Source organism: Acanthochromis polyacanthus, chromosome 19 (genome assembly GCF_021347895.1).
Source record: "Acanthochromis polyacanthus isolate Apoly-LR-REF ecotype Palm Island chromosome 19, KAUST_Apoly_ChrSc, whole genome shotgun sequence".
NCBI classification, from domain to species: domain Eukaryota; kingdom Metazoa; phylum Chordata; class Actinopteri; family Pomacentridae; genus Acanthochromis; species Acanthochromis polyacanthus.
The window spans coordinates 27,252,527-27,279,959 of record NC_067131.1 but is presented as its reverse complement, the minus strand read 5'-3'; the positions used below and the strand labels follow the sequence as shown (position 1 = coordinate 27,279,959).

At 40.0% G+C, this 27,433-nt stretch overlaps 2 protein-coding genes and 1 long non-coding RNA gene across 4 annotated transcripts in view; all 3 read right to left on the bottom strand.

Moving 5' to 3' along the window:
* Window positions 1–1,118: 1,118 nt before the first annotated feature.
* rfng (RFNG O-fucosylpeptide 3-beta-N-acetylglucosaminyltransferase) lies at window positions 1,119–21,702 on the bottom strand. Its single transcript, XM_022216029.2, has 9 exons — window positions 21,266–21,702; window positions 16,644–17,216; window positions 7,463–7,511; window positions 6,924–7,026; window positions 6,668–6,821; window positions 5,970–6,055; window positions 4,964–5,129; window positions 4,719–4,804; window positions 1,119–3,489 (listed from the first exon to the last, which is right to left on the bottom strand). The coding sequence occupies exons 2-9, from the start codon at window positions 17,121–17,123 to the stop codon at window positions 3,414–3,416; spliced, it is 1,200 nt and encodes a 399-aa protein (XP_022071721.1). The 5' UTR covers window positions 17,124–17,216; window positions 21,266–21,702; the 3' UTR covers window positions 1,119–3,413.
* Window positions 14,714–16,635, bottom strand: LOC127531040 (uncharacterized). Its single transcript, XR_007937889.1, has 4 exons — window positions 15,855–16,635; window positions 15,655–15,752; window positions 15,458–15,569; window positions 14,714–15,374 (listed from the first exon to the last, which is right to left on the bottom strand). It is a non-coding gene; the product is annotated as an uncharacterized LOC127531040 (long non-coding RNA).
* Window positions 21,703–24,695: 2,993 nt separating the features above from the next.
* The window catches only part of LOC110966598 (V-type proton ATPase 116 kDa subunit a 1-like), a 36,334-nt gene continuing 33,596 nt past the window's right edge, over window positions 24,696–27,433 (bottom strand). For both annotated transcript variants that reach the window (XM_051939173.1, XM_051939174.1), the window contains exon 22: window positions 24,696–26,840. In XM_051939173.1, coding sequence (XP_051795133.1) covers window positions 26,747–26,840 — 94 coding nt within the window. In that variant the 3' untranslated portion in view covers window positions 24,696–26,746. The remainder of the gene's footprint in view (window positions 26,841–27,433) is intronic.

Here is a 27,433-nt window from a genome sequence, read left to right as displayed (position 1 = left end):
TATCCTGTAGGATCTCAATATTTAAAATTCCTTTCTAAATCAGATTTTTCTACTGAAAAGCACTTTGTTGTTGAGCCAATGTGAAGTGCCTTTTCCAGGTTGAGAACATTCTCCTTCTTAAGACGTACACGAATCATCAAGCATTTCGCATCACAAAGCTGAAAACAGATGTTTTTCTGAGCTCACAAGAAGTTGACATCTCAGAGATACGAGAAGTCTAAATAATCTTGTTCCAGAACTGGGCTTGCTTTTTGTTTGTGAATGTTTTAAGCCAAATCTAATCTTACCTTTGCGTTTGGGATCAACCTCCGACTTAAAATCTCCTTAATTTGCCTTGAAATGATGAGGAAACAGGCCACACCTGGCCAATGAAAGTGTTCAGTCAACTGTCTGATTACTTTTGAGTCTGTGAAAAAGATGACTTTTTGGGGGAACTTTGAAGCTAACACTTTTGAATACTTCTAAGTAAAAATTAAGTAATTCCTCCTCCATTGCCTAAGAACACAGCTATGTGAGCCTTTTGATCAGTTGATGAAGTTTTGCAACTGAAAAGATAAACAATGTGAAATTTCTGCATTTTATTTCATGAGAAAGGAGAACTTTGTCTCAGTGTAAAAAATAAACTCAGCTGGACAAACTGGCTGTTTATTGAAATCCATGCAGAAAAACTGAAAATTGACTTTTAAGAACAACTGACAAATCAGCAAATACCAGTGATGAATGTAATGCCATTCCTAAAAACTTTAAAGTGTTTTTGAGGTCGGACAAGTAGATTTCCACTTATAACTTACTGATGTTTGCTGTCAGCCTTCATAAAGAAAAAACTTCACACTGTGAGCTCAGTCAGCTACAGCAATCATTTCTTAACACATTTTCAGATGCACAGTTATGGTATGGCAGTTGAAAGCGTTAAATCATTCTCCTCCATTGCTTCATTAAATCATTGTATGCCAGCGTTTAAACCAGTCAGCCCATCAGCTTAAAGTGTTTACAGACGAGTTGCGATAAATGCAGCAGGCGTAAAACATAACGTCAGTCAGTTTGGAATGACTACGAAATTGTCAAAGCATAGTCATGGTTATGTGGTGTGACTCGGTATGGCAGGAATTTGGAGACACTTGAGAATGCAGAAAGGTTTTATTCATAATGAAACAATGCAACAATACATCAGTGACAGGGTTTACAAAAACACACATCACTCCGTTTCGCCCTCTGACCCGCAGTGGGTTTTGGATTCTTGTCTGTTGTGCAAAAAGGTAGACTGGTGCTTTACACGCATTCTTTGATAAGCAGAAATACTGATGCTAGTTTGAATGAGCTCAGTGGGTGGAGAGCAAGGAGCCGTCGATCATTCTCCCGTTTGAAGAAAGAACCGCGCTCCTGAGATTAAGACAATTTAGTTTCAGGGCTAGGGATGCTTCATTTCCCACTGTATCATGAGCTGATATAATTTAGAGCAGCCAAACAAGCATGCTTAAGGAACTACAGCATGACTGTGGCTAGAAACACATTTCTTCATGAAGAAAGCATCTGCTTTGAGGCTGATACTGGCCCAGCGGCGCTTTAACAATGTGCTGATTAGTACTAAACATCAGCTGAAGTTCTCCAGGTATTCGGAACACATTCTATTTCTGACCTGATGATGGTGCTAGATGAAAAGTCAAAGGGTCGTTAAGGATGTTAGAATTCCTCCTGGCAATGCATCTAGAGGATTTTGAGCAATTTCAATTGTAAATGTTGGTACAAAATGACATCCATTGAATTATTATGGATCTGTTCACATTCCTAGAGCCTCACTAATGTGGTCAAAGAGTGGTTGGCTCAGAGAGATCCAACAGCATAAATGTGCTGAAAGGACCAACAAGAGAGCATTAATTTGCCGTCAGCAGAGCTACAAATGTAAAATTTGTCCTCAAGTTCAATCAAACTAATGATGTGCTCTAAATGGAAAGTGAGACGCTGGCAGCACTTGAGATGAGAACAAAACTCGTGCATGCATTTTGTACCACATTTCATGGCATTCATAAGATATCTTTGGCTCCACCCACTAAAGTAGCTGTGCCTGAAAGAAGTACAAGCAGAGCTGAAACTACAACCTATGCAAAGAAAGAATACACAAAGTAAAAACAATATATATAAAAAAAGAGTTCATTTATCTTTACACCAACACTGTAACGTACAGCTTCAGTCTGTAACCTATAGGACGCGACAGAATCAAATTAGTGCAAAACCTGGACCTGTTAGAGATGAACGATTACAAGGAGAACGTGTTTGGTTACAACAGACTGCAGTGAAAGTGAGCCCATGCACAGAGGTGTCCAGCTCATTTCATTTCTGCTCCTATTCAATCAGTTCAGCTCTTGTTGAAACAACCTCAACATTGTTCAGACTCATTCAAAGTATAACAACCCATTTTCCATTCATATCTCAATTTTCAGCTGAATTTTAGATCAACAGCATAAAAGAAAGATGAAAACAGAATCGGGGGTTTGTTGGGGACAAACTATAAGGCCCTCAAACACAAAAACCTTCACAGCCTCATAAACAGAGAATGCTGCTGATAGAAATAATACTGTGAGGTCCTTCAAATAATGTAGTGTTTGCCTGAATCATTTCAACACTCTCAGACTATTAGTTTTTTTTACTGACATCTCATTGGTTGAGTCGAAGAACATCATGTTTCAAACGGCAAACATGAATGTCAACGGAGATCTAAATGCAACAACTTGTTTTAGTCGTTCATAGCCACAGGATAGTTTTAGCCTATCCTGACTGATTTGTACTTCTACAGCTTTGGTCAGAGACTCAGAGCAGCCTTTGGTTTAACTAAACCGGTGGATGGGTTCAGTAAAACCGCAGCAGATGGAGCCCAAAAAATAAAAACAACAAGATCACAGTAACCTTTTCTATTTCCTTAAGAAAAGGCAAGGAGTTAAGTGAGCCAAGGGCGCTTTGAGATAAGAAAGGCAGCTTCAGATTCGGTTGCCGCAACACTGATTCACTCGACTGGAATTTGGAGGTTAAGCTCTGTGGAGAGTACATTCTGCAACTTCCATCCATTTCATTTTAGATTGTAGATCCATTCAGGCATTAGGATGCAGGGCTGCTTTCTAACAAAGTGTTCTGGATAGCACAAACAGCATCCTCTGAGGCTCAAAAATGAGGCCAGTGCTGAAGAGTCAAAAACTGCAGTTAAACTCCTTATTAGACCTTAACACTAGAGACATTAAGGTTTCACCTAATAGGCTGGATTAATGCCACACATTAAAGAGTTCTGAGGTACTAAAGAAGCTAGTTTTGTGTACCCCATGATTTCTGAAGGATTTCCAGCCAAGCCTAACCGTGGCAGAGTGAGGCGGTGGGACAAATGATGTGGCAGGCATCAGTGCTGCAGAATATAATCACAGCGGCATTCAGTTTTTGTGCTGAGGTTTGAGCTTTGGACACCACTTCGTATCTGGATACAGAAGACAGTGCAGTGTCTTAAACCTGCAGGGTGACAAGAGAGAGAGAGTCAGGGAAGTTATCATACTGTTCAAGAATATACCCATTCACTCCAAAAACTGTGTCACTTGTTTCATTCAGGAAAAATCATACAGGCCATCAAACTGAATCACATTATCAAGGATGTCCTACACAGGGCTTTGTTAGCAGTTCTCTTATATTATGGCTTAAAATATACATTTTCACACATAATACTGCTCCACAGTCCACAGCTTATAACCAAAACATATGGACCTTTAAAACTTAGCCCACGTCTCGTAGTACAGGATAATGTGAAAACTTAATGCCCTGCTCTAGTACGGTGCAGCACAGTTTTTCCAGTATTTTTGTGGGACAACTTGCACACACCCTAAAACCAGCCCCACCCATTTAACACTCCTGTTGTCCTCATTTACGGGCACCAAAAAATATAATTTCCTCGTCTGAAAAACATTAAAAAAATAAATAAATAAATCAGCAAAAAATTGTCCAAATTTCTGAAAATTTGCAAAAACCTTCAGGAAGAAAATTCCAATAATTCCTTCGAAGCTTCCCTTAAAAGTTTAATTTTATTTAAAAATTTCCCAATTTGGCAAGAAAGTTATTGTATATATTTTCAAAAAAATGAGTAAAAATCTTCAAAAAAAAATGCTAAAAATATTTAAAGTGATTACATATCAATAAAACTAATATTTTCTTTAAGAACATTCACATAAAAATCAACCAAAATCCAGCGAAATTCGCTGGATTTTGGTTGATTTTTATGTGAATGTTCTTAAGAAATATTTTTAACATTTTTTTTCCCACAAAAATATTTTTTTCCCACATTTTCAAAATTTAAAACAGGTCAATTTTGACCCGCAGGATGACACGAGGGTTAAGATAAACTGGAAGACCAACTGTAAGCCAGCTGACCACACCGATGATCTTTTGTCTGAAATGGAGCGATCCCCACAGCCAGGTTCCAAAATCTGGTGGAAAGTCTTCCCAGAGAGGTGGAGAGTGCTACCACATCAGATTATATCTCTTGGTTTGGAATTACAAGTTCAGCCCTTACGTATGACGGGAACACTTGGCAAGACTTATTTAGCTACAGTGGGATCAGGATGCTAATGTTCAGCAATGTGTTTTTTTTCCCCACCATAAGTAGCATTAACCCACAGAAACAAATGAGCTAAGAACTTAGCCATGTGAGTGTGGAAGAGCAGAAGGGCCTTTATCGTTTCTGTGTTTACCTTGTGGGGTCCTCAGCCAGTGAAAAGCCTCCAACAATGTTCACTACATTCCTTCTGTTCTCAAAACCTCCGTAGCTGAGCGTCACCTAATGCAAAGCAATCACACAACACAGGATTGAACATTTCATTACCGTGAAGGATTTCTTTCAGGGGAAATGATGGGAGACCAACATTACAAGTGCTTCCACTGCAAACATTCACATCACATCAAATGAAAGAAAGCAACCACAAACACACTCGCTCACCTGCTCCAACAGAGTCTCAGTGGGCAGCTTCTGCAGGTTCTCCAGGTGAGAGTGGAAAAGGTGTGTGTGTGTTAAAGTGACCTCCAGCAGCGCCTCAATGATGTAGCCCACGGTGCAGTCGTCTGGGAGGCGGATCTTCTCTGCTGTGCTGATGAAATTCCCCAAACTGAAACCAAACAAGAGAGACTTCAGCCGTGTGGGGTACGACGTGTTGCCCAGATAAGTAAGAAATACCAGCAGCTGTCATGAGAGGGAGTGGGTTTTATTGTTTAAACATGGGGATAATGGCAGAGAGCTGGGTTCAGTTGTTCACATGAACAGTGACCAAAATGTGTCAGGAATGGTTTGAGGAGCACAACAACCAGTTTGAGGTGTTGACTTGACTCCAAATTCCACAGATTTCAGTCCAGTCGAGCATCTGTGGGATGTGTCGGATCCACAGAAGCCCCACCTCACAACTTTCAGGACTGAAAGGATCTGCTGCTAACATCATGATGTCAGATACCACAGCACACCCTCAGGAGTCGAGTGGAGTCCATGCCTCGATGGGTCAGGGCTGGTTTGGCAGCAAAAGGGGGACCAACACAAAACTGGGCAGATGGTCATAATGTTAGGCCTGATGTATGTCAGTGTGTATTCACTTTGGTTGCACAGAGTTTCTACTGCATTTTCAAATCATCTTTCTAAAATACTAAAAGGAAATACAGTGCTGCTCAACTTCAAAATAATGAAGTTATTGAGAGGTGATACCTTTTTGGAATCATTTGACATTTAGGTGATTTTGCACAGTAAACACTTCAGAGCTCACTTCTGCACAAAACTCACTCCTGCTGTGCGCTGTATGTGACTGAGAAAGTGAATTGAAGAGGAGATAAATGTCAAATGAAACATATTTTACTGACAACTGTTCACTGCAGCAGAGGCTGGGCAATGGTTGGGAATGGCTGGAGAATTTTAATGTGATACGTAGACAACAATGACCGTGTGGATGAGCTGAAAGTCGTACCTGGCCCACGGGCTCATTTTCAGGGCCAGACCTCGACTGATACAGAAACCTGCTCCACCGGTGGCAAACCAGAACTTGACAGACACCTGAGTGAAGATGAAAACAGCACATCAGTGGTTAGGGGTGTAGAAATCTGTGAGAAAAACTTAATTCTGTCATTTCACTCACTTGTCTAACTGGACAATGTAAAACATTAGTGTAGATCAGTGTTTCCCAACCTTTTTCTAAGAAACAAAAACATCCATCATGCTCTAAACAGATTCATTTAAACTTATTTTAAGGTGGTATTTAACAATATTGGTTACATAAAGTAGATATTGTCTTAACTATTCATCAATTGAACTGTCTATTGCTTTCAACTATTTACTTTAAACATTTATTTACATCAAAGGCAAACTACTTAAACAATATATTTGTATTTTTACTATTTATTTTTAACTCAACTCTACAGTGGGCCAAGTGTTGCTAATTTTAGCATAATCTCCATATTCTTAAGTTCACTGAGTTACTCCACAATCTGTCTGCGTACAACCAAACCCCTCGATGTTTACCTCCAGAGTACAAGTTCCTCTGTTTGTGAACTTCTGACTTAGAGAGACAACTCATCTTCATATTTTAAAATAGTTACAGTATAGCTTGCTGCTGTATTTGTCAGTGAGTGAAGCCACAAACTCCTAATAGGATGTAAGCTGACTGACCGATCCGTCACTCTTGACCCTCTCTGCAGCCTCAATAGGGTGATCCAGACTGGGCCGGCCCAGGTAGACGTCCTGGCTGTGGTGGTAGGAGGAGAGCAAGCGCACCATGCTGGCCAGGACCACATAGTTGTCATCATCCACATGGCAGAACCACCTACAGCAAACAAACAAAGTGGAGTGTGGGCGTAAACTGATGCAACAACGCGTAGATTAATGAGTAATTTACTTACTGTGGCACAGACCGCATGTCACTTACTTCTTCTGGGACTCGATGAATTTGTCGTACTCCACAGACATTTTGCAGCACAGAGCCTGTCGGGTGTGAGCCGCTGAGCAGTTTGTGTTGATGATGTTGGCTCCTGGGACACAGACAGTACAGGACAGCACAGTTCAGAAAGGGGATGACTACTGCTGAGTAAAACATCATATATTTTATGCAGTAAAAAACAGAGGCGAGTTCACCCAATGTCACCTAAATGACACATGATGCTAAACTATATCAGACTCTAAAATAGATGCTCAATACAGCAGCAGTGAATAGGCCTGTGATCAGACTATAACTGGATCACTAAATTGAGTACGCCTGTGATTTCCAATTGGCCAAACTGCATGAATATACTCATGAATTGAGCTGTAAACAAGAGAACTTTTTCAGTGCTGTGTCCATCTGCATCATGGTTTAACATGGAGAATAATAGCCAAAAGAACTCAAAAAAAAGTCTAACTGTGAAACTTAACAAATATGGAAAAGAAAACAGAAAGATTAATGAGCAACTGAAGGGTCCAGCTTCTTACCTGTCCTCATCTGCAACTCCTTGTCCTCACCATCAGTGAATATATACGTCTGAAACAGACAAGGACGCACTGTTAGTGTTGTGCAAGCACACATACACACAAGGAAACGATGAAGCGCTCCTTTGTTTTTTCTCTGGGTGATCAGTATATGCAATTACAAGAGGAAGAGCAAAGAGAGCCAAAATGACAAAGATGCAGTTCCAGATGCAGCTGAAGGAACAGAGAAGCAGAGGAAGAACTTGTTTCAAATCATCTCTCAATACTTAAACTACTACCACAATGAATTATTGACTCAGTGTTACTGAAATAACAGGCTCAAACTGCCAGGGTTTTTACAGACAGGTTCGTCTGCTGCACTGGCTCTGAGCTGCTTTCTATTTTGGTTTTGACTGCTGTGTGATTGTCGTCTTTCTCTTCGTCCCTGTCGGCCCTTCTTCTACAACACATGCCATATTTCTGTTTGAAGGGAATCTTGTCGGCCTCAATGTTGATGCTGCACTTTGGTTTATCTTTTTCTAACTTAATCATATTTCACAGCAGACATGCTGACTGGTCACGGCAGAAAATAAGGCAGATGTTATAATGCTATTTTGCCCCTTTTGCCTCACGGTCATACAATCACAGAGGCCAAAGATGGAAAGATGTGCTTCACATCTGGGGCTGGATGGTTTTCAGTCTTCATTGCTACCATATTACATCACCCCGGCTCTGAAGCCACTTGTAGATGCAAACACCAGGCACACGTGATTTAATTATACCACTTTTCAGCATCTATGTATGCCCAGCACGCACACCGCTGCCAAGTATGCGCACAACTGTCTAGTGGTTGAAGCAACAAATTGTGGGCTGCACATGAACGTCTGCAGGGGGATCGGTGCAGACTCAACTGTGTGGCCCATAGTGGACCCTTGCATACTAAACAAAATAATAAAGGTCGAATTTCCTCACATCTACATTCCAGTTTAATCAGAACCTGTAAACTGAAGCCAATGTCTACAACCGTCTCTATGGAAAGCTAGTCCTGCACAGCGTACAGCAGACAGACAGGATAGAAGGCAGCATGTAACCTTCACAGACCATCAAGCGAGCCATGCAGTGAATGAGCGAGTGGAATCTGACCTTAGGCTTCAAACAAATAAATACACACCCCTACTGGTAAACTAGCAGCCGTATTCACACATTTACATTAAATACAAATGAGGCTGAGCAGCTTTTAATTTTACAGTCAGCTGTAAACACAGGGGGCAAACTTTACTGACCCGAGGGCAGTAAAATAAGATGGCAACAGGCCCATAATGCCTCGCAGTATCTGGTTAGCTAACACAGACCCACAAAGGAGCCTATTCATTGACAGCAGACCTGAACTCAGAGCCAAGCTGTCCATACTGAAAGCACAAACTCAAATGGAACTCGTCTGTGACTGTGGCATGTGTAGCTGAAGTGGGGCAAAGTGTTTCTGCAGTTAAAGCTTCTTCTCTCCACACTGAGGCTCTTTGTCCTGGAGTTGGCCTTTCTAATTTCTTTTAATAGCTCTCAATAAAGAGCTGCTTGCAGTGCTTTCTGTGCCGGCTACTTGAAACTTGACGTACAGCGCTGAAAGTCATCTTTCATTCACATCTAACTTTGTGTGATAAGAAAAGACAACACACTGTCTGAATATTAACGAGTCTTTAAAAAAGCAAAACTACACTTCAGTGTGTGACAGCAGCAAAGGTTGCTTCTGCTCCACATTAGAGCAGCCACGGAAATCAAGTAAATATAAAGCAGAAACAGAACAGCGCAAAAACTCAAAATCTTACCAAGTCAATTTGTCTTATTTTTAGTCAAAATGTCTCATCCTATTCGATTTAAGATGAATTCACTTAACAAGTGGCGTTTCAGCAGATGGAGGGATTTGTTTTAAGACAATGCATCTTAAATATCTTGTTAAGTCAAACAATCTTGAAATGATCTTGTTTTGAGTTGAATTTAACAGGATAACTCAAACTAAGTTTAACCCTCGTGTCGTCCTGTGGATCAAAATTGATTCGTTTTAAAGTTTGAAAATGTGGAAAAATATATATATTTTCACAGTGAAACTTCTGATGTCCACATTTTCAACATTTTTAGGAAATCTTTGAAAAAAAAAAGGCTAAAAATGTTGCTTTAAGAACATTCACATAAAAATCAACCAAAATCCAGCGAATTTCGCTGGATTTTGGTTGATTTTTATGTGAATGTTCTTAAAGCAAATGTTAGAAGTTTTACTGATATATATGTCATCACTTTAGATATTTTTAGGATTTTTTGGGAATATTTTTACTCATTTTTTAAAAAATATTTGCAAAGATTTTCTTGCCAAATTTGGGGGATTTTTTAAAAAATCGTTTAAGGGAAACTTTTCAGGAATTCTGGGAATTTTCTTGCTGAAAGTTTTGCAAATTTTCAGAAATTTGGGCAATTTTTTTTCTGATTTTTTAGGGATTTTTTTCAGACAAGGAAACAATATTTTTTTGTGCCGGGAAATGAAGACAGCAGGAGGGTTAATACATCTCAAATTAGGAAGTTACATGAAATCAAAAATCTATTTTTGAGTGAAAAACTGCTTCTTCTTTTTAAACATATCTGGCTTTTGTAAGACACCTAAGCTTGACAATCCTGGTAAAATATAGCTTAAAATAAGTTTATAAGCTAACTTTGAGATCTCAAGATTCTAAATATCATCTTATTTCAAGAAACCTTACCAAGCCATTTTTCACTTTCATGCAGATTTTTCACTTATTTCAAAGTAAAAGCTCCTTGAAATAAGTTTTTTCCCCCTTGTTTTGAAAGAGGCATTTTTTCCAGTGAACATTAAAGGCTAACAGAAGAGACAGTGCAGACATTGTTTGATTTAATTCATTTTGCATCAACTCACACTGTGTGTCATTCTCTTTTCCTACACATCAAAAATGTACAACTATGCTCACACTCTACAGGCGCATCGCAACATATGTGTTCAAACTGGGTCAACACAGAACACCTGAACAGTTTTGCAAGGTAACAACTGTGATTCTACATACCAAGTCCTTAATGTGGATCAAAAGGAGAAAGTACTGTGGACTCCTACTGACTGAAAATTAAGCACATGTAAAAATATCAACCCAATGATACCAAACCAAGCTCACTACAGTTTAGAACAGATCTGACAGCAGCTGTGTGACAAATCTGACCTGAACTGAAGTCCAAAATGTCTGACATGTCAGAACACCCAGTCATCCAACATCACGACAGTTGACGGTTTCTGGAACTAATCAAACGTCCAAACCCTCAACCCAAGTGAATGTAAGAATCTGATCGAGAAGAATTTGTATGTTAGGAGCCAACATATGCCTAATATTGGCTTAAAGGTGAAATTCAGTTGAAAAGGTTCCAAATAAACTGTCAAGAACTGATTTGTTCCACCCTATTGGAAGAGTCAGAGCTGTGGTGTGTGATGGAGATTCCTTCAGTGAGAGAACAAGCACAGCACAGAAGACTTTCAGTACGTCTTCCAGTTTCAGGTTGCTGTTGAATTTCTCCATAAAGGCCCAGTGTGCCTCAATGGAACAGAGACAAAGGTACACACACAGATCTTAAGTATCTTAAGAATCGACAGCGTTTGGAGCTGTAGAATAATTCCACAATGACCTCAATAAATAGGTTGATCCTGAAACAGCGCAAATGAGGAGGGAAGACAGATTTACTATCTTATAAATGTCCTGTGGTTGCACTAAATGTCTGAGGATGAACCGCACCAGCGAGGAAAATCTGGTGGTGATAAGGCAACACCCTGAAATCCACCCTAACAAGAGACACACAACAGCAAATTCATTAGGACTAGCATAACTGTGTAAACAAAAATCCAAAACTTGGTGGTGTTGTGTGTCACTCAGTCAACACAACACGCCACAAGAATGTGTTTATATGAGAGCTGCTTATTGCTTTAAAGACATGCTCTGAATGTCCTGTCACCACACATTTATTGCCAAAGCAGAGTTTTATCAGATGCATCACACCTGCAGCGGCCATTTTGGATGGTTCATCTCCTGAATCACAGTAGTCTCATACATCTAATGGTAAGTTAGTGTGTCTACTGAATGTCTGAATGAGCGCCCTGGCCACGGTTCTGTAAAAGCCTCTACAGCAGTCTTAATAGATCAGACATAGTTACATTTCTGAATCACTGCAGATCCTTGCATTGTGTGAAGTGATTTAGGGAATTTTTTCTCCACATTTTAGCATCAATATTCATCCAGAAGCATCACATACAGACTAAATCACAACACACCTTAGTCACTCACTTTGCTCCACAATTTCCAGTCTGGCCAACTAATGCTTTTCAGACAAACGATGAAATAAGAAGAGCAGACAGAGGGAGAAGGGCTGCGTCGTGTTTTACATTCAGCCTTTCCTGCTTTGCTGCCTTGTTTTTCGGCCTCTGGAGCCAGAAGGTGGATGAAGAAGGGATCAACAGAGTGTATTTTAGGGAAATACACTCGGTAGGAGGCCTCTCCAGGTAAAGGACCCACCTTTTTAACTTCCTGTTTGGGCCACTGTTAAAGTCAGTACATGTGAAAGAAAGTGAGATTACTCGAGACTGATTTATAATAGCAAGCCATAATTTCAAACCCTATTTTCATTTTAAGCGTCATTTTGCACTGAACGTCTGTTCGGTCACTCATTTCCATTCAAATCCTTCTCGTTTAAATATCTGGTTCCCAGTTTATTCTCAGGGCGTTTGGGTGGTTCTCGGAAATTTGAAAATTTAAGTTCACCGCTGGAAGTGTCACTAAAACGGCAACGGTAAGTAAGTTTTACTCCTATCATTGATAATTTTCTCGTTATTCTGTAATTATGTTTAACAAATCTGTTGTTAACTAATGCCTATATGTGATGTAGCTATCCTCATCCATCCCAATCAACAAAGATTTGTGCACAGCCCAAAGTTTGAGCTTGTACTTTTGTAATGGCTGCTCTTGGAACTCAGAGCTGGAAGCAGCGCGTGTGAATACGAATGTAACGATAACAACCACAAGTATGAACAGAGCCACGACCCCGTCCACCGTCCACTTAAGGATGCAGAAACCACGAACTGGCCTTTTGGGCTGCATGCAAACCATCAACATAGATGCAGAAAGCATTAATTAGCCCTAATGGTTTGAAGAAGCCAGCAATGTTTCATATCTCGTGGTAAAAGGGCTAAACGTGGTCGGAGCTGCCTCCACAGTGCTTCAGAGCGCTCAGGTTACATCTAGTATCATTCTGACGTTGGAAGATTGAAACTCTGTGACTAATTTACCAACAGAACCTGGCAGGCTTAAAACAGTAACATGAAGGAAGCAGAAGGGGAAGAGAAAGTCGCATCAAACTGTGGTTGCATGGTGGAGATTCATACAAACAGTCAACTAAGGTAACAGCATGCACAGTTTATGTGGTGTTTTACACTGGGAGCTAGATATGAGTTATGTTGTGCTGAAGTTATGTTAAGTAGCAACACAGTAATGTAGGGCTACAGCGATACATTTTTTTCATTATCAATTAACAGAGAGATACCAATTAGAGCTGCCCTCACAGGTCACTATTTGCCAAACTTGAGCTGACTTGGTGTTTAATCAATTATCAGAATAGCCGATTAGTATTCTGTTGATTGACCAATCATTGCAGCTCCTCTATGAGATAAAGCGGGTATAGACAATGAAGGGAGATGGATGTTTATTGTGGCTTCATGCAGTACGAATGTTCAGGACATCTCCACCTAAAACGTTAGTTACCGTGTATGCTGTGTAGCATTAATGAAGCACTGAGCTCTAGGTACTCAAAACTACGTCTCCTCATCTTATCAACACGTGACAATACCAAATTCTGTTGCATCCGAGTTGAAATAATATTCCTAGTTTTGAATCTGTCAGTCAGTCATTACAAATGTGACTGTGTGATCACTTTCAGCACTACAGGGTTAGACTGACTCTGTGCAAATGTTACATAAAAGCAGCAATCTGATTCCAGGGGCCTGTTTCACAAAGCAGGTTCAAGAAACTCTGAGTTTCTTCCTCAACTCTGACTTGATCTACTCTGAGATAGAAAACTCTGAGTTTTCGGTTTCACAACGGCTGGTTTAATTAACTCGGAGCAGTTTGAGTTAAGCGCGTGCACCGCAACTCTGAAAAGACAGCATCAATGGAGCCCCGATTCGATGAGTCACCATGGCAACGGGGAAGCGAAAGGCTGCGTTTTTGAACTGGAAATTTTTAACGCGCTCATATGGCGAGTTTGAACACGTTTTAATAAAGAAGTGCAACACCGCTGCAGCTGCAGAAGAGAGGGAGACGGCGTGGAGAACACTGCTGCCCGGATCAATGCGTAAGTTTAAATGTAGTCCTTTGCAATCGTAATATTACAGGGAAAAACTGTCTGAATGGTAGAATATTAAGTTATTTCAAATCCCGTGGGGGAGAAGCGCACGTGACAGCAGCTTAAGAGAAAATATAAAAACAAGGTCAGACCTCGGCATTATCTCATGGAGGTACTTCATGTTGATCATGTTTTACATTGTAAATTATCCTAAATATTAAGTGGCTGTTTGACTGTGCAGTTGTTTATCCACACATAGCCTAAATGTCTGCATCCATATCATGTCCTGTTAAATAATTAAGCCTATTTAAACTAACATAGACTTCTGCTCAGCCAACAGAAAGAAAGCAGATGCCTGTAAAACGGTGGAATAAAAGGTCATGGATGCATATATATATGTATATATATATATATATATATATATATATGTGTGTGTGTGTGTGTGTGTGTGTGTGTGTGTGTGTGTGTGTGTGTGTGTGTGTGTGTGTGTGTGTGTGTGTGTGATTATGATTTAGTTCTCTTTTGTGTCTTTTTTTGTCTTTTGGCCCCTTCACACCACAGACCTTGTAATTGTAAGGAGGCAACACTCCAAAGATTTATCCAAATGGTAGTTTGAATGTACTGAAACATGTCACTGATCTAGGATGAAGAGGATGAAACTGTGTCTGCTGCCTTTACAGAGGGGGATCCAGAAAGGCATACAGAGGTGTGTTACTGATAGTTCTCTTCCCATTCACATTTTGGGTGGAATATAGAGTGTGACATTTAGCCTACACTGAAGTATTGCACATTCTCATCCTTTTTAACAGAGCATGGCTGGACAGCAGCAGGATGGTTCCTCATCTTCCACTGCACAGACTGACACAGTGAGATGGATGTTCAGGAAACACCAGAGCTTCATTCTGTGGAATTCATGTGCAACTGTATAATTTAATGTCCTCTATGTATTCCCAGTTATCAGTAAAACAGATTTACAAACTGCATTTGCTGAGAAAAATCCAAAAACAGATTAGGAGGGCATATCTGGAAATTGAAATACTGGAGCACAAGTCAGAGGTGGTGATGGTCACAGGTGAATTATGTTAACTACTGGAACATGAACTGAACTATCTTTTATTTGTAGGGAATAAAGAAGACCAAATGAAATGTGTATCATGTCTTTATTTGCTGTGGTGGTGATGATGGTGACTTAAACTCTAAAGTGATTATTGCATACGGTGTCTCTGACTGCTCTGCTGTCCTGGATAGCTGCAGGTGGATGGGCTCATCATCTGGGTCTTCAGTTTGTAGGGCAGGGTGTTGCTCTCCTCTAATAGCAATATTATGAAGAACAACACATGCCACAGTAATATCACAGGCCCTCTCAGGGGTCACCCTGAGGAGACGTAGGCTCTGGAAACGGGCTTTCAGCAGGCCTATGGTCATCTCCACCCGGGCTCTGGTCCTGCAGTGAGCCCGGTAGAAGTTCTGTTGGGGGACTGGTTCAGGGTCAGGGTATGAGGTCATCAGCCTGGGTTGGCATGGTAACCCCTGTCACCCAGCAGAAGGCCATCAAACTCTCCTGTAATGTATAGTGGATACATCAGAGCATATTAAAGGAGGGAGACAAGAGAATTCTATTGTGAAAATCTTTAGGCTGCTGACCATGCTGCAGTCTGTTGCTCAGGTTAGACTCTCCATAAATCCTGGAGTCATGAACAGACCCAGACCACTTGGCCTCCACATTAGAAATGATGTGTGCAGCATCACATATGATCTGGACAGTGCAGAGAATGACAGATGTTGAACTATGATGCAGTCTTTAACATTTAGAAACAGTAGTCAGTCTACCTGTAGCCTACCTGCACATTTATGCTGTGAATGGACTTCCTGTTCATGATGTGAGGGAGCTGTGATGGGGAAGTGTGTGCATCTATGCAGCCAATCACAGTGGGAAATCCTAAAAGAAATTAAAATGACTAATCCCAGTCTGAGGCTGCAGCACAATGTCATTAACAGAATATGATTTAAAATGAATTTAACAGATCTCTACATCATTCACCTGCAATCCTGTGGAACTGCTCCTTGATGCTCCGACAGGTTTGTGTCCAGGGAAAACCACAATGATGAGTAAAAGCCGTTTCAGGTTCAAGAACACTTTTCTGACCGTCCTCCATACAGTTGTCTTACTGAAGTGCTCTGCATCTCCGACGTTATATAAAAACTTCCATTTGCAAAGAACCACAACGCAACACAGCAGCTGGTAATGTAAATGTAAGGACGGATTAGGTTGTTTAGGTAGATTATAGACTTGAAACGATTACGAAACGGTGCCGCTCAAAAAGATAATTGTCCGGAAATGCGAAAACATTTATGCGCGGTCTGATAACAATCTACCGACAAATATTTAATTATCTGTGCAGTAATGCTGCTCCTTTATCCACTGGATCGTTAATAAAAGCTGTTCTACGCCAAAACTCGCTCGCTTACTGACTGAATGAATGAGGAAATGAAACAGCGTGTGTGGCTGAAAGAGGGCGGAGACACTCAAGGTTTTCTCAGATAAACCTGCTGGTGACCAGGTTCAAGTCATAGAGTCTGTTACTGCGGTAACTGACCGAGAGTTTAAGTTACCCCTCTTTGTGAAACAGGCTAGAGTTACCCCTCTGTCTCAGGGTTAAGTTACCTCGCTTTGTGAAACAGAAAACTCTGAGTTTCCCTCATTTCAGGGTTAAGAAACTCAGAGTTTTCAATAAACCTGCTTCGTGAAACAGGCCCCAGGACACCTCTTATAGTAAACACAGACCAGTTCAGCTCCATGAACAGCAAGAACAACTGCAGCTCTCCTCACCTGTTCTTTAGCTTGTGACACCCACGTTTGAATCAGCAGCTCTAATCTGGACTTGTGGTACTTCCTGGTAGTCTTCACTGCAAAAAAAATGTCCTTCAGCTCCAACTTGTCCGACCCTGAAAGTCTACCAACTTTTCCCACATTGAGAGCATGTTTTTCGGGGAGTCTTCTAGAGTCCACCCACTTCTTGGGACTGTGATTGTAATTCCTGTTAAGTCCAGTCGAGATAGGTCTCCCCTGCCATGAGCTTCTATTGAGTCTTGTGTCCAAGTCTGCATTTCCCGCATAGGTAGAACCTGCTAGAACCCCAGCACGGTGCGATGGGCTCGCCTGGGCAGGTCTAACCTGGGGTCGGGGCTGAGGCAGGGTCACCTGGCCCGTTGGTGGCTGGAATGCCGGAATAAGCAGAAGGATGAGACCGCAGAATGCCAGGGAGAAAAGGAAGCAGAACTTGCTGACACCCACTGGAGCTATGTGCATCCTGACTGGCCAATGGCACAAGCTGGTCAGCCTCCAGGGCTGCAGTCACTTCCAACACCACGCCGTCCCATCATCACACCAGCAGAGGGAATCCTGCACACAAAGAAACGGTCAAAAGTGTGTTTGGAGCAGGGGTGTCAAACATGCGGTCCGCAGGCCAAATCCGGTCCTCTGGAGGGTCCAATCCGGCCCACGGACAAGTGCAAAAATTACAGAGAAGACATTAACTGCAAAATGTAAATTTGTAAAACGATAAATTTTAAATAATGTATAGACCTTGACAAGATGTTTTGATCATAAAGGAAAATACTAGATTGCTCATTGTTCTTTTGTCATTTTGTGTCTCATTTTTGTAATATTTCATGTCTCCTTTTGGTCTCACTTGTGTTGTTTGTCTAGTTTTTTTTGTCGTTTTGTTTCTTTTTTTGTCATTTTTTGTCGCTTTGCCACTTTTTGTCAAATTTTTTGTCTCTTTTTTGTTTTGTTTTGTGTCGGTCTCATTTTTGTTGTTTTCTATCTGTTTTGTCATTTGTTTCACGTTTTTGTCATTTCGTGTTTCCTTTTAGTCTCACTCGTGTTGTCTGTTTTTTTTGTCGCCTAGTTACTTTTTCCTTTTTGTCTCTATTTTGTTTTTATTTCATGTCGTTTGTCTCATGTTTTTGTCATTGTGTCTAATTTTGTAGCATTTTGTCTTGTTTCTGTCATCGTTTTCTGTCTAACTTTTGCTGTTTTGATCATAAAGGAAAATATTACATCATTCAGTTGCAGATAGCTGTGATGAAATGCTTTGTGTCTCTGTAGACACACTGTAATCGGTTGTTGTAATGTGTAAATGATCAACTGAGGCATAGTATCGTTGAAATTGAATTTATTTTCTTAACAAATTTCAGTCTGATCATAATGTTTTGCAAAAAGATAATTCCTAAAATATGAACATTTCCAGAATGTACTTTTTTGCACTACAACAAAGCAAAATTTTGAAGTTGTTATTTATAGGTTATTATGCTGTGATTTCAAACAAAGGAAAAATGTAGAGTTGTCATTATTTATCGGTCATTATGCTCGGATTTTTCTGCTCTGGCCCACTTGAGATTAAATTGGGATGAATGTGGCCTCTGAATTAAGAAGAGTTTCACAACCCTGGTCTACAGGACATTCATACTCTGAAGCTTTATTCAACATGTCAAGCAACACATTTAGTGCAAGACAGGCCTTTCTGAGGAGAGGGAAGAGCTCTTCTAACAGGCAGGAGTCACATTACTGGGGGTTCACTGCCAAAGCAAGGAGGGGTTTCATGCTTCATCTGCCTTTTGCTTCTTCAAAGTTCAGAAAACCTACTCCTCTATTATTACTATTACCTGTATTTAACCAGTTTTGTTAAATACAGGTTGTTTTCCCATTGAGAGCCAACATCTCTTTTGCAAGACTTGGCCAAGAACGGCAGTACATACAGTTAAAAACAACAGTTTTAACACACAATCGCATTTAAAAATAGACATAAAAATAATGGCTGCCTTTGCGGCTTCACATAATTCTTTTGTTTCATGTATTAGATGAAAGCTGACAACTTCTGACTCGTGCTACGGCTTGAATGTCAGCAGGAAATCACTCTAGACCTTCACATGTGCAGTGCTGCTGATGACATGAAATGACCTCTTATATATCCTGGGAATACAATGAAGCTTAAGCATGTCAAACAGGACTTAAAGTATTTTGGAATGTGCTGCACTTTTTGTTGTGTTCATTGTATTCTTCAGATAATATACCTTTAGTGGTATCAGGTGTTAAAATGAGGAAGAATTTGAAGAAAACAAGGGAGGTCTAATAATTTTTTCTATGACTGTACATCCACACCTCCCCCAACACACACACACACACACACATCTGTTTCCAGTACGAGTTTCTGTCCCCACATAGAGGCCTGTTCAGAGCCAAAATGGAGGGCAGGAGTTCCCACTGAGCCCCATCTGCAGCACTCAGGCTCTGCTCCTGCTGCTGTGCTGAGTGGAGGTACATGTCTGAATGGAGTGAGTCAGCAGGTGACCAACAGGTTGACAGTTTCATCAGACGGAGCTCAGAATGTTCACTGCAGCAACCATCCAACCACACCGAGGCTGTCCAGCATTTGCTTTGCAGCTCCTTTCACATCCAGGATATCCTCTTCAACAAATTGCCAAGACAAAAGTAAAATGTTCCAGATCGGTTTCCATTTTCACTTTCATTTGATAGAGAAAAAAATGACAAACAATCACTATCAAATAACTCGTCAACAGAAAAGTCTAGTGCAACTACGGATACATTAAAACAGAGCATTTACGGCTTCTCTAACAGGATTATTCACCACTTTTTATTGTTTTCTTTCATTTATCACTGTGGTAGCTTTAGGTTTTGTAGAGCTGGTCACACAGAATAAAAAAATGTGACCTTCAGGCTCTTTTTGATTGATTAATTGTTTGATTGTGAATATTTTAAAAACTGAATAACTGAGGGATTATTCAAAAAAAATAGAACACACATATTAAAGAAAATGATCGCTATGTGCAGCTACATAAGCGCAGGTTAGTGACAAAGACCTTACGGCAGTGGTGTCAAACATGCGGTCCGCTGGCCAACATCGGCCCCCCCACAGGGTTTAATCCGGCCCGCAGGACTTTGTACAACATAAAAATTACAGAGAAGACATTAGCTGCTAATTTTAAATTTGTGAAACTAGAATTTTAAAATAATTTCTACACCATGACGTTGTTTTGATCATAAAGTAAAATACTAGATTGCTCATTGTTTTGTCATTTTGTGTCCCATTTTTGTAAGTTTATCTTGTTTTTGTTGTCTGACTTTGGTCGTTTCTCTCATGTTTTGTCGTCCTGTGTTTCCATTTTGTTTCACTTGTGTTATTTTGTGTTTTCCTTTATTCATTGCTTTGTGTACAGTTTTTGTCTCACTTGTGCTGTTTGTCTATTTCTTGACACTTTGTAACTTTTGCGTCAAATTTTTTGTCTTGCTTCATGTCGTTTGTCTCATTTTTTTGTCATTTTGTTTCTCAGTTATGTCGTTTTGTTTCTTGCCTCTGTCATTTTTTCATGTCGTTTATCCATTTTTTTGTCATTTTATAACATTTTTTGTCAAATGTTTTTGTCTCTGCTTCGTTTCATGTCGTTTGTCTCATTTTTTGTCATTTTGTTTCTCGCTTTTTGTTGTTTTGTTTCTCGCTTTTGTCATTTTTTGGTCTCGTTTGTGTCATTTATCCATTTTTTTTGTCATTCTGTAACATTTTTGTCAATTTCTTGTCTCTTTTTTTGTTTTGTTTCATGTTCTTAAAAATTTGGAGTTGTGGTTATTTATAGGTTATTATGCTGTGATTTTACCGGTCACTTTAGGTCAAACTGGATTGTATTTGGCCCCTGAACTAAGATGACTTTAACACCCCAGCCTTACGGTGTTTAATCACAGCAAGAGTTAGTTTGTTTTAAAGGCACACAGTCAGACGCGATCAGACTTAAGTCTTCGTCTCCGACTGCAAGAACAGACGACTGAAACATTCGTAAAGTCAACCAGCACATTGCTGACATACTTCAGTTGTCCTTGAGCAAAATATTGAATCAGCTTTTAGGAGAAAGTCACCGATGGCCTGAGCAGGAACACATTCATTCATTCATTGTTATTTCCAGAAGAGTTTAAAGGGCTGGATGTGTTTCCTAGTGAGAGAACAGATCGATCCAGCTCATGTTTAAACAAGCTGATCTGACTAGAAAACCCAAGAAAACCAGTCTGTCCCTGATACTTTACTAGCAGCCATTGTGTTTATTTGGTGTGTAGCAGCAACACATCCGACTGGAAACACAATTTTATGATGGAGCTGTGTGAACCATCAGGTAACTTTAAGGCTCCAGTCTGTTTGTGTTGGTTCTAATCCACCAAACGGTCACTTTAACAGCTTCTTCCAGCTGTGAAACACTTTAATGCGAGTTCTAAGAGCAGCCATTACAAAAACCCAAGTTTATATCATTTAAAAGACGACTAAAGAAGGACACACATGACGATGATCAGACCACAGAGAGAACATTAACACGAGCTGCAGATTCTCGTCCTGTTAGAAGCAGCGCTCTCCGTGGACAAAGTGGAGTTTGGTTTGGAGAACTTACCATGAAACACCAGAGGACACATCTGGCTTCTCTTGTCCATAAAGACGCTGAACTCAGTCTGGAAGCGACAAGCAAGCATTCAGTGGAACTCAGCGGGAGAAAGCAGCGCTGGACAGTAAAGCTCCAGGATCCACTGCGCGGCTCTGTTCTGTCCTTTTTGTTCCGTCGTGACTTTAAACGGTTCCAGTTCTTGGCTGTCCTCGTTCAGAACCGCTCTGTTCCGTGACTTCTTCAGGAATCTGGTGTTGGAACAACGTTCCTTTCACCGACATAACCACTGCTGCACGTTAACCTCACCGAATACTCTACAAACAAACAACTCATACCGGACGGTCCGTCAAAGCAGCTGCAACAGGAACATGGCTGCTCCGGTCAGGACTTTCAAAATAATACACGGATCGACGTCACTTTTTCTGAAGGTCTGGCGAGCATTTTCTACACCAGGGGTGTCAAACTCATTTTGGTCCAGGGGCCGCATACGGCCTAATTTGATCTCAAAGGGGCCGGACCAGTAAACTTATAGCATAATTACTGAGAAGTAACAATGAGTCTGAGTTTTTCCGACGTTTTAGTGCAAAGGAGAACAAGTATATTAGAAAATCTTTATATATAATGAACTGTCCTTTTAAAAATTATATTAGAAACAACCAGAGATTAAAGTAAGTGCAATTTCAACAACACTATGACTCAGTTTAACATTTATTTGTGTGCATTGTGCATTACAACTGATCACAGTGATTGTACAATGGCACAACATATTTAGTCACAGGTATGTGTAACTTAAAAACATAGTCCTGGAATTAAAAAAAAAAAACTTATCAAGATATAGAAATTTTTTGAAGTCCGTTTTCCCACATCTGGAAAGTAATTATGAACACCTAAATGAACTCTGCACACCTTTAAATCTTAAGTAGCAGCTATTTTATACAGACAGTTAAGAAAGTAAAGTTGTCCCCTGCCTTGTTTATGTATAAAATGTATATGTAAAATATACATTAAAAAACTACATACATAACATGGATGCATCCATTAGAAATAATATTCCACTCAACCAAACACTTTTGCAGTGAATCTGATGACCAACACTGAATTTCACAGTATTTACTACAGCAAGTTTTCATTTAGCAACTGTTTTTTCTCCCGAGAGCAGCAATGTTTAAAGCAGCATTTACAGGATTTATTCTCGCTTCATATTTGCTCCTGAAACTTGACATCTTTTAGCCTGCACAAGTGCATCAGTATCAGGCATCATGTCCTGAGCAGCAGCCAGCTTCAGCATGTCAGTTACGTGCTTATGTGTGAGCTTTGTGCGCAGTTTTGTTTTATTAATGTTCATTACTGAGAAAACTTGCTCACAAAGATAGGTCGTCCCAAACGTGCAAAACATTTTTGCAGCCAGTGCTGTTAATTTAGAGTAGCCTGGAAGTAGATGCTGATCAAATGTTTCCAAGCCCACAGAGGCAAAGCTGTCCTTCAGTTCTACATCACACTGCAAATCCATTATTTCAAGTTGCATGTCAGAGGGCACATCAGAAGCTTTGACTGGAAAAGCTGAGATAGAAATTCCTTGATGTGTTTAACAGCACTTGGGAATTTTAAAAAAAAGCTTAAATTTCATCGGGTGGCTAATAATTTTGTCATAAGCTGTATTAAAATGTTTAAAAAATAATTTGAGTTGTTTATCAGTAAAAATATTTAAATATGAAGAAAAAATATTACAAGTCAAATACTTGTTTGGAAAATTATTGAAATTGTTCCTGAAGAGAGAGCTGGGGGCATCAGTGAAAGACATGCTGTTTGAACTTGGGATGTTGTATGTCTCACAGTATTAATATGTTCCTAAAATACATTCCAAAAATTTTTGCAGTTTTGCAGTTCAGAGTGTGGGATGCTGGGAAATGTATTGTTTGTCTACATTCAGGCAGAAATAGGTACAGCTGGACAGCCTTAAATAAATGTTGTAATTTTGCAGCTGTGGGCCTCATAGGGTTAAATGAATTGTGCAATACAGTGGTTATGGCGAATGTGAAAGTTTTACAAAAAAGTGATTAAGCTGCCAGTGTGGAAAGGCTATCACAACTTAATGTACTTATATTAACCCACTGTACATTTTAGTACCACTTTGGTTTGGTCACCTGAGGTGGTACCAATATCTGGTCTGGCCCATGGACTAATTGTCATATGTTCCTCTTCATGTTCCTGATTGTTTGATGTTTTTGCGATGTGGTGGGGTGTATCTTCCTGCGAGGGTAGGCCAGGGCCTTTTGGGATTTCCATTTTCATGAAGGAGTGTGCTTGTTCTGGGACAATGTTTATTTGGGTGTCTAAGTCTCATCAACATGCCAAAATCCAAAGTTTCTATACAAACTCTCAGACATCATGAACCAAGTCACAATTTAAATGTCAGAAAATTAGAAATGATCACGGTTAAAATGCAAGCCTTTGAAAACAAGTCATTCTTTTATTCTTGATACCACATACTTCCGGTGTAGATCTCTGTCGCTGCTCTCTTCTCTGATTCTGGTTTGTCCACTTGTTTCGGAGGCTGACCAGCGCCCCCTGCCGCTCATAGGACTGCATTACTGAACAAGATGCCCTGTAAACAGTACCTTTACTGTGGGCTTCTAATTCACAAGCCTTCCTCCAAGCTGCTCTGCAAATCAGTGAGACATTTCAAATCAAACGTATGTGAACTTTTTTTCACACTTGTATCAAGAAGAATCCCTTAATGTTACATTTTAACCTTTTCTTTTCTGTTATATCCCATTATATTTAAGGCATTATCAACCATGCACTCATGAGCAGCAATACTATATATGCAGTAGATTTAATAATTACTCAGACTCCTTAACTTTGTGCAGACTTTGTACTGTTTGTTATCTTAAATGGATATATTTTCCATTTTTGAAACTGATCTACACTCAGTAGCAAATAATCACCAAGTGACTACATGATTTTAGAAACGTATTGCAAATCATAAGCAGCCATTTCTCATTTTCAGCAGTGTTCATTGTGTTCAGGTGCATTTCTTTTGCTTCAGCTGCCTTTCACAGGTTTGTAGCGACATGGCAAACATGAAATTGCCTGGGTGACTCCAAATTTTTGAACAGTAGTGTATTTGCTTATGTTTCCCTTTTTTCGGTCCAGTCGTCTTTGCTGTTTGTGTATAGAAGTGTATCTAGTAGGTTTATCTGTCTGTACATTGTACCGTCATCTGTGATGTCTTAAATTATTGTTTCATTCTTTTAGCACCAATGAAAAAGCTACAAGAGTCTTAAAATCTTTTTAAGCACAAACTTTCTTTTTGCTCATTTTATCTCTAGCCCCTTTAACCTCAGAAAAGCAGGAGGATGTATGTGTAGTTGGCAGGGTGGGGTCTTGGGGATTTGGTAGCTTTTGCCCAGAGATGGAGAGAAAATAGGACACAAAATGGATCCACAGGTATCTTTTTATCATTGACCACAACACATTACCTTCCATGTCAGCAGTCCCGTCCAGATGCAAATATAAACTACCTGTAACACTTTAGGTAGTAAATATGTTTTCATGAAACAAAAGAAGCACAAGAATCGGCATCATCAGAATAATAAAAATCATATCCAATATCAACAGCCTTGATTTATAGATCAGTGTGATTGTTGCTGTGTCTAAATGCTGCCTCAGTTTGAATGGCAGAGCAGCTTTAAACTGTCACCTTATTAATGGGTGTGGTGAGTCCAGATGGAGTCATTTTTCAGGAAATACTGCAAGCTGGGACTTTTTTCAAGGATAGACAAAGATAATGATATGTCAAATTTCTGAAGCAACCGGAAGGGACCACGCACAATTACACTTTGGACATTTTCAGAGCAAATTCATTAATTCACTTCATGTGGTTTACATCTAGTCACAGAGTGAACACAGGGAAGCTACAGATCACAGCACAGAGGGCATGACATCTTCTCTGTCCTCCTCTCAATACAACACTGGTTCATGGTCAGCAAAAAAACAAATCAGTACATCCAACTGAGCCAAACACTGATTTTTAAAGCAACAGTGTGATTGTAAATAACGTTGGTCTCATGATATGCAGCTGAACTTAAAAACTGTTGTTTACCTCATTGTCTGAAGGATTTTAAATTGCAGTTTAAATAAAAATTGTGATTTCTGAATACACAGATCACAGCTGTTTTGAGAAGGATGAATCTTCAAAGATTTTTACAGTGAAAAACTGCTCCAAGCTGTGCATAGACATGAGGTACCTGTGCTGTATGTAGAACTGAACTGGTTCATGTTTGGCCCCTAATCACTGACACAGTCTGGGTGTTGGTCTTCTTCCAGTAGAACTGTGGTGCTGTTAATCAGAGCCTGTATTTATCCAGTGTCTCAGAGTGGGACATCACTCCTGACAGACCAGCGCTTGCCAGAGTGACGCCCATGTGATCTACTATTAGCACAAGGAGAGGAACGTTTTATCTCCTTTCTAAGTGAGAATCAGTGCTGATCTGTAGAACTGCAAAGGTGTGGTAAATGCAAGCAGATATCAGGAGATGTAGATCAGAGATAATACTCTATGTGATGAGAAAAGAGCTTTGGGGGAAAAAAACGAAATGTTTTTATGGCTGATCAAGCAAGGTAGCACAAATAATCCAACATAACTCCTGGCATTGTAAAGTGATGTGACTGGATATTGGTTGATCTGAGTCAAACTTACAGTGTATGTATATTTACGCCATTTAGAGCCCATTCAGCCAATTACTATGCAAGTTAGATATACTGACTGACCACATGAGGTCTACATGTGGAATTGTTATGGCTCAGTTTGGTTTTACCCATGTGTCAGCTAAACTTGTGTGAGAAAGTTTCACTTTTAGAGTGATACACACGAGATTCTGAGGTGCTTAATAAATGCAGGCTCTGTGCAAAGAATGGGAAATAACACCAAAGTATATAAGGATAGAGCACCATCCTAACTAATATGAATGTCAATGAGCATCACATAGGACAATATGGCTTTATTATGTCTCCCACAACATCAACAATAAACCTTAACTAAGTGGATGATTAGTTCAGTTACCAGAACTACAGCCAGGTGAGTCTAAAGAACAGCCATATTTGGTTTGTATCAAACCTAATTAGAATTACAGAAAATAATATGTAGATGATAGATTGTATGTTATCTGCTAAAAGCATATCCATTGTCAAATCTAATTGATAATGGATAACTCATGGAAAACATACGAAGGAAAGCCAGTGGAGAAAATGTCATGACAGTGGTGGTAAAGACAGCACATGCTCAGTGCTACACTACAGCAAGAGCAGAGCAAAGCTTGACACTGGAAAAACCTTTTCAAAGACTAAATTACACAGTAGCTCATACACAATAGAGTTTCACAAATTGTCACTAGAGGGTGACAGAGGGCTACACTGGGGCTCATGCACACCCACACAAACACAGAGAGGAGAGAAGGAATGCTGGGAACACCGTTGATTCCTGTTGGATCACTCGTCAAATCGTCCCTCCAGGATGCTCTCAAACGAAAAGGGGACAAACTTAAAGCCCTGGCCCGAGTAGAACTTGTTCTGGAACTCCACCCTGAAGGTAAAAGCCAAGACAGAGAGGAGTATTGTTGGTTAAATATATCAACAAAAACATTGAAACCTCCAGCTACTCAGTTTTGCCAGTTAAATATAGATCACTGTCAAGTTGTCATTCATGCCTTCCCATAGTAGTTGGGGTTTGGTGATTGGTTGCAGAGCTACAGAAACTCCATTAAGATGGCTTCTCTTTGTACCAAACCATTTGCCAGCAGATGGAGGTCTAGCACTGAAATCTTTAAAAAGAATCTAGTTTTCCAAGTCAGACATGGTGGTGGGAGGTGGTCTTTCCCACTTTTGCCTGAAAATGTTGGACAAAATGGTTCACAAACTTTAAGCATACTCTCGGTTACAGTCAACAGCTTGGATTAGCAGCAGTGTGAAGCTATAAGTTCTGTTAGAAAAACTTACTGTAAGATGGACAAACCCTCAGCTCTTGTAACAGTTATGGTGAAATACATGGAGATGTGAAGTATGAAGACTCTCCTGGCTTAAGTATCAGTGCAAATGATTTGCAACTATGTTAAAACGTATCTTCTTGTTGGAAAAAGTCAAATAAGTCAAAAGTACAAGGTTGGTAATTTATTTGTT

What these genes read in the sequence shown, in the direction of transcription:
- rfng (XM_022216029.2), bottom strand. Translation starts at nt 17,123, where the DNA reads ATGCACATAGCTCCAGTGGGTGTCAGCAAGTTCTGCTTCCTTTTCTCC. An exon ending in AAAATGAGCCCGTGGGCCAG is followed by an intron (nt 5,130 to 5,969) that starts GTACGACTTTCA and finishes GTTTGGTTTCAG; the next exon opens with TTTGGGGAATTTCATCAGCA. An exon ending in CTGAGACTCTGTTGGAGCAG is followed by an intron (nt 4,805 to 4,963) that starts GTGAGCGAGTGT and finishes GCTTTGCATTAG; the next exon opens with GTGACGCTCAGCTACGGAGG.